General features: G+C 38.4%; 1 protein-coding gene across 1 annotated transcript in view; it reads right to left on the reverse strand.

Annotated features, from left to right (window-relative positions):
• Positions 1 to 883: 883 nt before the first annotated feature.
• The window catches only part of EFHC2 (EF-hand domain containing 2), a 62163-nt gene continuing 50291 nt past the window's right edge, over positions 884 to 12755 (reverse strand). Inside the window, exons 12-15 of the mRNA XM_086482170.1 lie at positions 11226 to 11423; positions 10536 to 10628; positions 3474 to 3579; positions 884 to 1015 (exon numbers count right to left, since the gene is read on the reverse strand). Of these exons, the coding sequence (XP_086338296.1) occupies positions 884 to 1015; positions 3474 to 3579; positions 10536 to 10628; positions 11226 to 11423 (529 nt within the window). The remainder of the gene's footprint in view (positions 1016 to 3473; positions 3580 to 10535; positions 10629 to 11225; positions 11424 to 12755) is intronic.

Genomic DNA, 12755 nt, shown 5'->3' on the forward strand with positions numbered 1-12755 from the left:
TGTGGAATCTCCACGGATGAGTCAGCTCCCCCCTTCACCTTAGCTCTTCTATTCTTTAAACTGGAGTCATTACTTCTCTCACAAAAGTGTGCAGTAAATTCAGATCTAATCATGCCTTTGAGCTGGCATAAGCTTAAAAAGATACAAAGATGATTACAGGAACTCCATTTAGTCATCGTGACTTTGAGCAAAGAGAAAAGCACAAATAAATTTTCAAAGGGCAAGGACAGTGCTACTGCAAATTGTACTGAAACACCTTCTCTTCATACATGTCTCACTGAAGTAAACTTTGGTGGCTACTAATCTGAGTCACATTTAAAAAAAAAAAAAAGCAAGAACTGATAGCTTCCGTGCCGTGATAGCAAAATATTTACTTCTACATTGGATGGCTATAATTATCTCTGACACCAGAGCAACTTTATACTGTGCTAAAACCTTGATAGTATTTCCTCCATAAAATAACAAATTTTGACACAAACAGTGCTTAAGCATCACCACAGGAATATAGCAAAGACACAGATATAAGCTAAAAAGCAAGAGAGGAAATTTGAATGGAATTATCATATTGCGCCAATATAGTCCGACGGAATATTTTAAGAGGTCATGCAACAACTTTTATTTGCAGAATAAAGCAGGGTCAGTCAGATTTTGCTCTGTTTGACTCAAAGATTTCTCAATACTTTTAAAGTCTCCTTATAACCAGACACAAAGATTAGAGGATACAGTTTTAATTATGCTTGTATAAGTATGAAAGAGTACTGTTGATTTAGAAGGAGTTACAAAAACACACGAAGTACACATCTATGTTGGAATAAGAAATTAAATGCAATAAAACCTATATCTGATTTTTTTTTGTTTTACAAAGGATGTTTTCAGTATCTGTCTAAGGAAGCTTTGGAGCTGAAACACTAATACAGAGGCAGTCTTCCTTGCCAAACAGGTCTTCCAGAAGAGGTAAGTATTTGATCCCTTTCACAGGAAGGAATGGTGGTTGTCCACTCCAGTCATCTTCATTCTGAAATCAGTAACCCAGAGAATATCTTAGAATACAATACTGAAAACAAGAGTAATTAAAAGCTGGTCAACATAAGATTGAATGAGCTGTTTCATTTCCACATACAAATCTGTGAAAAAGCGGACCTATATAAAGCACATCCTCTTAAAAGATTATTATTACTATTATTACATGCATATTTTGATCAATCTTGCGGAATATTAAAGATATTTTCTATCATTAGCCCTTTCGCAGATATTTTCAAATTAAATAATGCTGTGTTTTCTTCAGTAAGGTGCTTACACTTGAAAGTCTCACAAATCATCCATGACTCAACATCAAAAATCACACAAAATAGTGAGAGAGACCGAGAGAGAAAGAAGAAAAAAGTCAGCTAAACAAGCACAACACTGTTGCTGAAATCTATCTGTCAAATACGGGTACTGTAGCTCCAAAATATTGCTGTTAATTCATGGTAAGCCATGAACAGAATGACAATTGGATTCTAAATTTGAACAAGACTTCAATTCCTTCTTTCTCTGATTTTTTTCTATTTCATATTGATCTTCATTGAAATATCCTTGTACTGTACCAAAGATGGCCCAGGTATTGCAGCTAACTAAGAAAATAACTAAGTCAGTAAAATAATATCGTCAGTAAACTATACTGGTGCTATATGTCAGTACGATACTTACAGCAAGGCTTTGGAGCTGATGAGGAACTCATTATCACAGCATGATGATGACTAATTATAATTTCTATTGGTGCTCTTTCTTTCTTTTTGATTTCAGCTGTAACTTTCCTCCCATAACGCCATGTACCGTTTTCTCAGCTGGGGCTCTTAGGCACCAGCCACTCCCACTGGCTGTCCTCCAAGCAAAGGTAACATCTTCTTCATACCCAAACAAAACCTCATCCCTTATGCTGATCAGAACATAGGTTTCACCACAAATGTCCACTTCAACCTCCTGGTTGTTTCACAAGAACATTTTGCTCCACACCTTCAACTTGTGAGGGCTGCCTCTTGGCTCCACTGCCACTTGCACCCCACCTTCACCCTGTAGGAACCATCTCCTTCCCTCACCTGCCAGAAATCAGGTCATGCTCAATGGCCAGATGAGCCATTCTGTGAGGGGAAAAAAATGGTCAAACACATTCAACAGCAAGTGTATCTGTGCCTCTGCTTCTTTGACCCTTGCTTTTTGGTACAGAGCTTAACACCATCTTCAAGGCAAAAATCCTCCAGGCACAGGCTCTGACCTTCTTTTTGCTTCTGTGGTACTGAAGCTCATGAAGACCCTTATCCTGACACAATCTCCTGAGAGCAGTCGCTGTTTAAATACTGAGTTATAACTCAAGCACAGAATTCTTCTGTAAAAACAAAGAATACCCACTGAGCAAAACCTAATGCACACTTTGAACCACAGGACTGCTGTATAAAACATGTGGAAGGGCTTTGATTTTATCTGTACAAGATGGAAAAATTCTTCTCAATGACAAAGTGAAAAATAAACCACCACGGAAAGCAGAGCAAACAGCAGCACTGGGCCCTCATTAGACATCACCGACAGTTTGAGATGCTACAGAGGAAAGGGCTGGTAAGCCGAATAAGAGAGAGGAGTCAGGTTAATAGCACAGTGCCTGAGGAATACTGGTTTAAACTATGTCACTGTTGAACTTGAATTTAAAGGAATGCTGTTTCAAATGGTCTGAATACAGTCAAACACATTCTGTACAAGCACAGCAACACATTGGCTAGGCCAGAACAGCAAAACTACGTGTTGGCAGAAGGGCTTTGGATTTATCTGTTACGAAGTTTTTAAAAATCAGCATAATTGTCTTATGCACCATCAATCTTAAAATGTTCCATTCAGCACAAGATGGCAAGATCAGATTAATCTCTGCAGTTTGTTGATGCCGTATTTTTATTCACCCTAAGTAGCGGGCTGGTGGAGATATACAAAGTTGATCCATCAATACTGCTCTTGCTGTACGCCTACCAGTGATGTGGTGTATTATGCACAAGTTTCTGTGGAGTGATTAAAAATACATAGCTATTTTCTGCAGTGTCAGTGGAGTTTAAAGTATTTCCTGACTATCTCAGCAAGCGAACAGATCGTTTGACATGCGACAATGATATTTGTGGGTGAAGAGGTATTCACACCCATTGTTCATGGACAAACACACCTGTTTCCCCTCCTTTTTTTTTTTCTTCTAGAAAAATGTCACAGAGATGTGACACCTATTAGGCACGGGGGGTGCTGCAGGGTCCTCATCCCTGCTTGACTTCTCTGCTTCATTCTAGACCTCCGAGAAAAAATTAATTACTTGAAGAAAACAGGCACAAATATGCAAATATGAAAACTGTTGTGGCCTCCATTGGATAAAGCACTCCTGTTAAAGATGGACAATTTACAATGTACAATTTACAATTTTCAATGTACTGTACTGTTCCTTTGCTCAGATACGCTGGTTTTACCTTGAGAGGAACCTTTATTGTCTGGAAAGCAGGGATTTGATTCTTCCTCCAGTTCAGCCCATCCACAAACTTTTTATATTCCACTTGCTTACGGTCATCTTCAAACCTAAGCAGAATATCCGTAAGATGACTCAAGGTTAAGGGACGCTTTTAACAAAGTTGTATCATGTTATCCACAGCATATTAATACATTACCTTTTGCATAATAATTTTTTTCTCCTTTATTATCGAACACCGGCAGGAGTACAGAAAAACACTACCAAACTGTCAGGACTTCTACATCATCCATTCTATTCCATATTCTTACACTTTATTATTGTCTCTCATAGTAGAATTGAAGTTCTTTAAGGTTTATTACATTTCAACTAATTTAATTTTACTTTTAAAGCATTGCCCAACCTTTTCCAATGCTAGAATCTCACACTGGGTGATAAACATAGTGTTGGGATGATCAGTGTATGATTCCTTTGTGTAGAAAAGAAACAGGTAGAATGATACGAGATGTGCTATAACACAACTGACCAGCTTTATATGGCTTCTAAAATAATTTTCTGAAAATAAGCAATCGTTTAAAAATGCTGTTTGCACACACCTTGGGATCAATTCACAACTGACAAACACACAGCTCTCTGACCTATCAAATAACAGCCAGACTTAAAAATCACAAGCCTTGTCATTTGGTGGTTGTTTTACAGCACTGTTCTTTATTTCTATGGAATAAATATATATTTGTGTCAGTTATGAGGGTCCCCTGAATGCATGAAGATATATACACTGCCAGTTAAGGTCTACAGGTACATTTGTAACACGCTAGCTCCCTCCCTCAAATTTCTAAAATTATTACCCTGCACTAATAAACCCCATGGGAGCAGATTTGTAAGCCACGTCATCCTTCTGCCATTGATTTGGATGAAGCAGCTTCAGAAACAAAATCCTCGACTCAGCAGAACACTTAGGGGATTAAGACACTTGGGAACCACTGTTATTTCAGTGGGACTAGTCAAATGCTTGAAAGATACCTGCAAGGTGAAGCTACCATGCAAATCGTTCTTGAAATGGACAGGTTAACTGCTCTGCTATAAATACTGCACTAGCAGCTTCTGTGAATGACATCTGCCTCACCTAACACCACCTACATATAAAAGGGACCTGGTTTAGGCATATAAGCACACCCTGGAAGTGTCTGTGCTTCACTGGGGTCCACTGAGAGCCACACACAAGTAGCAAGACTCAATACCTATTCTTTGATGGGAAACATCAGGTTAAATAATTCTGCTGTGTAATCTGGTGAGACAAATACTATTGCACAGGAGCAAGACCATCTCCAGGAAACAAGTCTTTCAGAAAAACATTTTATCTTGTTCTTAAAGAAATAGCACTGCACAAAACATGGGCCTCAAAACCCTTCAGTCACTGCAGAGGGTTCTGGTAAAAATTAAGCATGAAGATACTTTAAGGGAGAATTTACAGCACAAACTTGGAAAAAATACAGGAGAAGAGGAGAAATAAATCTAGTGACAAAAATAAACTGCAATAAACTGCAACTCAGCCTCTTCTCCTCCCCCCACACCTTTCATTTAATAGTCAGCAGGGCAGATAATAATAAAATATACTGAGAGCTGTAAACAGAGATGATAGCGATAAACTGGAATGTTAAGTACAGTGAGTTATGCTGCAGATGAAAGCAAAGTCAGAAAAGAATGCTACTGTTACTAATGTTAAAGAGGAGCCTGAAACATTGCCATGAAAAACCCTCCTATGATAGCTTGCTTCTTTGTAATAGCTCACACGCAAGTTAACATTTTCATAAAGTCTTACTTCTGGGGAATATATCCAATAGGCAAGAAAATTATCATTCCCACTTCTACGGTGTTCTTGTTTGTTTCAGGTTTTTTGCAGGTGGCAATTGGGAGAAGAAAGGAGTTTTGCATCAGAAGTAAGAAGACAATATAAAACCTTATACCTCTTGGAAAAAACCTGCGGCACACAGATTTTGAATTTCAGAACAATAATGACAATTATTTTTTTATTTTACTATGTATTTATTTATCTTTGACTTGTCGTCAAAAGTCAAAAGATTAAGTCTACTGCCAAGACGCAGAGGTGTATAAGCAGGATTTTTAAATAAAGAACAAATGAAGGTGTGTAACTACTTAAACTTTATGTTGAGGCAATGAAGTCAAGGAAAGCATTGCTTCTGCTTTCAGCAAATATTAACAGAGGGAAAAGTCTTTTGATGTGACAGCACTAGCAAACTGAGATGACAACGTGGGCATGAAGTTAACTATAAACAAAGATTTTAACATGGGCAGAGGAAATGGAATTCCAAAATCCCATATTTAAATAGCTACAGAAAGCAGCTTAAAATATTACTCTAAAATAATCCAGGAAAAAAAAAAAAAAAATAGATCTACTCTTTAGACCTCTTTCCTGCTGTGACTTACTGTACCAATCTACTAAAAGCACACACTTTGCAATTTGGCACAGAGTATCCAGATGGACTGAGAAGATGTTATCAATTTGTGCATTATTAGGACAGGGATGTCATACATTTCAGTGGCTGGGGTTAATATGACTGAAACTGACAGTGCTCTTCAGGAAAGGAAATTAGATTTGTCTTATCAAGAAGATGCAACAAAGATCTCTTGAAATCATTCTTCCCTTCATTTTTGCCCTACGACTTCACCAATGCATGTGATCTTAGACTAGGAAAGTCACTCCCCCATCCCTATCTTAGTTTGCAGAGCTTTTTTTTCCTTTGACATTACAGAAATAATTGCACATTTCTGCTTCTAAAAATATATTCATAATTAAATACTCCAGACATGTGACAAATCTCGTTAAATCACATTACGACCATTCCTGAGTTGATTTGGTGAGTAAAGACTACTTACTAATATTTTTCTTTCCCATCAAGAAATCTGTAAACCAAACATTTATGTGAAAAGTTAATATACATGCAGTGGTTTTTCTAATTCCTTAGTTTTTAATCACAGTTACTAAGAAGTTAATCTGATAATAATAGAGGAGAAGCATCATGCTGCTTTAATCTTAGATAAAATTTTGGGATTCTTCAGCCAGTTTGATGGTCTCTGTGTAATGTGTAAATTGTCATAAACTGCTCATATGAAAAGACTTAAACCAGCAAGCACAGACAAGTCTATGCAGCTGTTCAGTATGAATTAAGTAACGGCTACCATCTTGTGTATGCATTTATTCACATCTTGAACAACTATAAATTGAACCATCAGTTCCTCAGCAAGTTGAACAACAAAAATAGTTTCTTTTAACAGAACAAAACAGTAATGCTAGAGAGTCTTTTCAGCACAAATGGTACAGGGAGTTGCAGGCATGAAAGGTAACGAGCGGAAGACAGAGTGCAGGAGAAAGCTCTTGTGACCATTTCCAACCTTGCTCCTGCTACCAGGACACTCGCTGTAGCAGGACAAGAGGGTTTGCTTCCTGAAAGAAACAGGTCGGCCCTAAAAAAAAATTACAGGTAGGCAACTAGGTAAAAAAATATCCTGCCACAAATCAGGGAAAAACTGCGCAGGCAGGAGTGGCCTGGCCTGGCCTATTAGTGACTCGGGAACTGGGATGACCATGTAGGAGGCTCGTTGTTATCAGGCACTGCTACCCGAGACACTAGGGACTAAATTCTTCAAAACCACAAGCCCCCCTGCAGAGTCCAACAGACTCACCCTGGCACTGTGGAGAGGTGAAGAAATACACAGCCGCTTTTTACAGAAATTAAAAGACACATTTTAAAAACCAGGGACATACACTTAACAACTAAACTAACGCGGAACAATCAACGTGTAATACTTGTGAACTTGTCATCCGTTCTTTCTTCCCTTCATTTTTTCTTTCCTTATCTGCCAGCTGTTTATACACCCTCTGAGAAAGGACTGCATCTTTTTAAGTCCTTGTTAACATACATTTAGCATTGCAGTAAATAAAAATTACAGAAAAAAAACCCTAAATTCATTACTTAAGCACTTAGCAACATTTATTTATTAAAAAACCTATAATTGTTCATTATGCCTACATAAATTTAAAGACATGTTTATAATGACTACCGTAGCCTTCTGGCAGAAACAATTGTGTACCATCTGCATTGCTTAATACATTGTGATTAAAAGTCTGTATTGTTCTCTGATTAAAAAACGAAAAGTGAGAAAATGCTGATGGAGAAATGAAATACTTTTTAACAAGGCAGCTCAGGTAAACTGGAAAAAATGGACACATTGTTGGGTACCTAAATCCTACTATTTCACCATCTCACAATTAAAAATATACGTTTAGTCTAGACAGACAATATGAAAGCCTCTTATGAAACCTTAGTCTTTGTGCTAATACTCCCTACACTCTGTGGAAACTGAATGGTCTTTGGGTACAGTAAACAAAGTTTTGGGTCATCTGGAGGTGACCAGAAAATTAGACAGTAACTTCTAACCCCATCCTGTGCTTTTATTAATAAGTGACAGATCATTGCAGTATAATTTACAAATGTAAATAATAAATACTTTAAGAGTATTACCTTTCAAAATGGAAAAATAGAACCATTAAGTCTTACAGAAAGTCTTTGCCACCTAATCTCAGATAGCAAAGCTGAATAAACATATAGCTCCAGTCTTCAACTATTATCTGATCACATTGCCTAGCATCATTTTATAGCTGAATAGGGTCCAGCTGGTGCATTAGCCACATATACTGACTTTGTGGGAATCAATCCAACAACTTTTATCATACCATTTTCTTCCTTTATAAATACAGACACACACAGTAGGAACATCACCACCACTTGCTTCAGAAACATCAATGGACACAAAATCACATGCTTCCTCATCCAAAAAACATCAGGGAAAGACTATTGTTGACAAACTTTGCCCACACTGAATTGCATACTCCCCAGGAGTGAGACTGTTCTTCATTAACAATAAACCTGCCTGTTTCATGATTCGTCAGTCTCAAAGAAAACTACAGGAAGCAAGAGGAAAGGAAAAGTCTAAATCTCATCCAGCCAACTCTACTCCTTGATGTCCAGATTACCGGAAACTAACTCCTATTAAATAGACTTCAAAAACATCTTTCCCTGACTCTGCACCCTCATGAAACAATAATCTTACCAAGCAGTGCCAACTGCACACATTATTAAGAATGTAACAATCTTCCTTCTTACCTGCAGTGCAGTGACTCACCACACAAACTGCCACCTTTCAATGCAGCTGATACTGTAACTTACAACCGGCATTACACATGGCACCCCATCATATGAAGTGCTTCTCACACTGTTTTCTGAGGCCCAGCTTCACGCCATTTACCTTTTTCACACAGAAATCTGCAATACAGGCTGGCCACAGCCCCTTCAGGAACAAAGGAAAATGGAGGGTAATTTAGAAATCCAGCTCTTATACAGGCTGAGGAGGTGACTCTCTCCTTCTCCATCGCCTACAGAAAGAACCTACAGTGGCTGAATCCTAATTCAGCTGTCACAGGCACCTGGCTAAATCTGGGTGAAATCCTGCCCTTAGTCTCACCCTTCACTTCTAAGCTTATCTCTAATTTTTATTATAATATACTGGGCTTTTTCTTTTTAACCGCCTACACTGAAACTCTTCATGAGAGAAGAGGTTCATCTCACAAAACCGTGGTATAAATTCACAAATAAACACACCTCTGGAGCCTATGATGTGTCAGACTTGTCTGTTTTTCATCAGCATTGAGTTAGTACAAAAAGGAAAACCTCCAGTCCCTTGTCTGTGCATCTATTCAATTTCAGCCTTTATGAAGTGGAAAACATGAGAACCCCTTGTCTAACACAGGATGTCAACTGTCCTTCAACACTTTTTGTGTTTGGCAGCTTAGCAGGAGTTCTAAAAAATGAGTTTTAGATTAATGCTAAAATTCAGACATGCTTCTGATGACTAACGCTTGTAATCTAACCGCCAGAAGTCATGAACGGCAAACAAATTGCCAAAGTTGTCTATCTGGCTACTGCCGGGAACTATTCTGAAAGTTTTTGGTCTGGAAACGGGGGCTTTGTGAAAAGTAGCCCCCTTAGGCTTCTTAAAGCGTCTTGTTGATACTGATTTAAGTAGCAAGTCTTGCTTGCAGTACGAAGATGCTTTATTAAAATGGATTCCACATTTCTGCCTGACAAGAGTTTGTTAAATCCAGATGCTTAGTTTGCAATGCCTTCTGAAACCAAGAAGCGTATCTACCTGAAAGCATCTAAAAATGACAGAAGACAAGACCTGCTCCTGCTTTTAACGCAGTATGAAGGCACAGACGAAACATAAGGATTTCCCACAAGGGAAAGAAAAGACCAATGAGCATGCATTTAAACCTATTACCAGAAAATCTGGCCGTGAAAACCAAACTCAACATGACATGAGTGTTCAAAACACCACAGGTTACTCTGAACTCTAGCCTTTAACACAAGTGCACTTAATACTAGCTCTTCTCACTTCTATTCCCATTAATACAGCTAGCCAAGTAATTTGTTTCAAAATGATTAAATGTGCTATGGAAAAATACCTAAACCATGCCAACACTTCTCTTCCTTTTCAAAAATTATAATAAACTATGTTTCAGGTAAGATTAATAGGAGTAGCAAACCGCTTTTATTTACTACTGATGCTGCCTACTTGATTCAAGGACATATTATTTTATTCGTCGTGGTATCTTTCTCAAAACTCACATAATATGCTTTCATAAAATTACTGGTTTTACCTTATATATGCACAAGAACAACTAATACAAAAAAAGTGAATTTCACTGATAATGAGAAATGTCAGTAGCTGATTCCCATAGGACTAATTCCATAGAATTCTGGCAAAACCCAGACAAAATGAAGAGAAGTTGCTAAGACAGATGCACCTCATTTGATTATAAATATTCTATGAATAGAAAAGTCTACATGTGTATAGGGACAAAGTTAGCATCGTGAAATGATTAATATTATATAAATGACAAATTCTTAAGAGCTGGGTCTGCAGTAGATACTTAGCATTGATTTGCACCCGTGTATGAAGGTCATGCTATCTGCCCTTAACTTACATGGTCAGTAAAGCTTGCAGATCATCATCAGCCAGAGGCAACTTAAAGGACTTGCAAACAGTCCTGCACATCTCGTGGGGCAGCACTCCACATCTACACAAACAGAAAGGGAGGGGAGAAGTGTACATTAGGTATTTTCCAGATTTGCTTCAGGTGAATGTCACTGGGAACAGTAAAACACTCCAGGAAGATCAGTGTAGAGGTAAAGAAAACAAGGTTTTATGAAATTTCGCTACTACAAAGCTGACAAACTTGAAGTGAGCATGGTGGCCTGTCTCCCCCATGCTGAGGTCCTTAGTGATTCTCTGTGATTCTTTGTCTGTGACATCACAGAACAAAAAAAGGCAAATAAGTCATACAAAGAATCAGCTACAAATCCTTTCTTTTTTTCCCTTAAATCACTGTTTTTTCCTCTGATTTAAAATACCATGTTTTGCTTGTGAAGGGGCATCTGATTATGTTGCAGAATGTTCAGTGCAGCAGCTATAATAAAAAGTCCACAAACAAAATGAAAAAGAGACAAAAAGGCTATCCTTTTCTTGCCCACTGTCAAGTGCTGAGAGAGGCTCGATGTTACAAATAATATTCTTTGGCTGCAATATATCATTTGCTCAGCAACAAACAGAAAGCAGGTAGGTCTGCAAGCAGAGCTTCCCAAATAACAGCTTAGGATAAACAGAAGAAACTTACTTTTCACGGTCATTGTATATAAGTACCGCAGACAGTTGTTCAAAATTCTCAAAGCTGTTTTTCTTTAGTTGTTCTTGAGCCACTGCAAGGAGGAAGTGGGGGGCCATTTCATATTCATCTCTCACGCTGTAATAGCGCCCAAGAGTCATGATTTCGTGTTCTGAAAATGCCCCATCAGTGATACTGATTATCAAATTCCTGTTCACAAAAAAACCAGTCTACATTAGTTTCAAGTAAAGGATTTTAAACCAGCTAATAATCACTAAATTTTGGGTGGGAGGGAGGATTAAAGCGCACTCATTATAAAATGCTGTACTTAGATCTTTAAAGAATGTATCTGTTTAAATTTGAAATCCAGATCCGTTCAAGGAGGTATAATGGAAATTACCTGAACCCTTAAACTTTTGCAGTCCACATTTCCTCAGTAGTTGGCTATACATATAAAAATACATAATAATCATGGCTGAAGCCTTTTACCAGAGATGCCCTACTGGCATGGAATATTAGCAGAGATTAATTTTGTCACTGCATTTATCCAACAAGATAGTAAATTACAAGGTACTACCCCGTTTTGTTCCTAATTATATTTTACATTCTGCAGCACATGATTAATTGTCTGTAAACACAAAGCATGCACAATAACACTTGTAAAACAGAGAGAATTAACAACAGCAGAGGAGAAGTGGGGCAGAAGATCCCAACAAAGAACAGAATATTAATCAAGTGTCAAGCCACACTTCACAAAGCATTGTGAAAGCTGGCCCTGATGGGTAGCTTTCAGGGGAAAGCTGGGGAGAGGGAAACAGAAATTGGTCACAGAGAGAGGGCAGAAAATTACACCCAACTTTTAACCAAAAACCCTCCTGGCACGAATGGAAGACAGGAAGCAGTAGCAAGACCAATTTATGCCCGGACACTGTCAGCGGAGAACCAGATCCCATGCAGGGAAGAGCCTGAGATGCACTCTCCCAAGATTGCTTGTGCTACTCAGACAAATCAGCGCAATCCAAGGAAGAAGAAATTTTCCTGAGATCCATCTGATGGGCCAGTGCTGGCACTGAATGACTAGTTATTCCTGTTAATATCAAGAATTAGTTGCTGATAATAGAGCTGGACTGACTTCTGGGTAAGCTCCTGAAGGCACTTGTAGTATAGCAGCAAACGGACACAAGCTTTGGAGCTTAAGAACCAGGACTAGTAATTACAGTTCAGAAAAATCTCCCTCTGCTTTATATTGTTGGTGGAGGGGAGGAGAAGGACTAATTTTAAAGACTACTGTCTTTGCAGTAGGGGGTTTGTTGCCTTCAATGATTACACAGTTCTTCATGTGTCCTGGATGTTGACACAACGTAAGGGAAGAAAACGACCAGAGAGGTATGCAAGGAAACCTAGGAGGCTTCCTGCTCTCCTGGAAAAAAATGGCCTGAACTGTAGGTTACCTCAGCCGTTACAAGGCCTCTTGTCAAACATGGCTTAGTGTAACTACATTGGCATTATGATCCCAAACGTCTGCCCCTGGTGGACTCATGC

Source organism: Leptosomus discolor, chromosome 1 (genome assembly GCF_034619465.1).
Source record: "Leptosomus discolor isolate bLepDis1 chromosome 1, bLepDis1.hap2, whole genome shotgun sequence".
NCBI classification, from domain to species: Eukaryota; Metazoa; Chordata; class Aves; order Leptosomiformes; family Leptosomidae; genus Leptosomus; species Leptosomus discolor.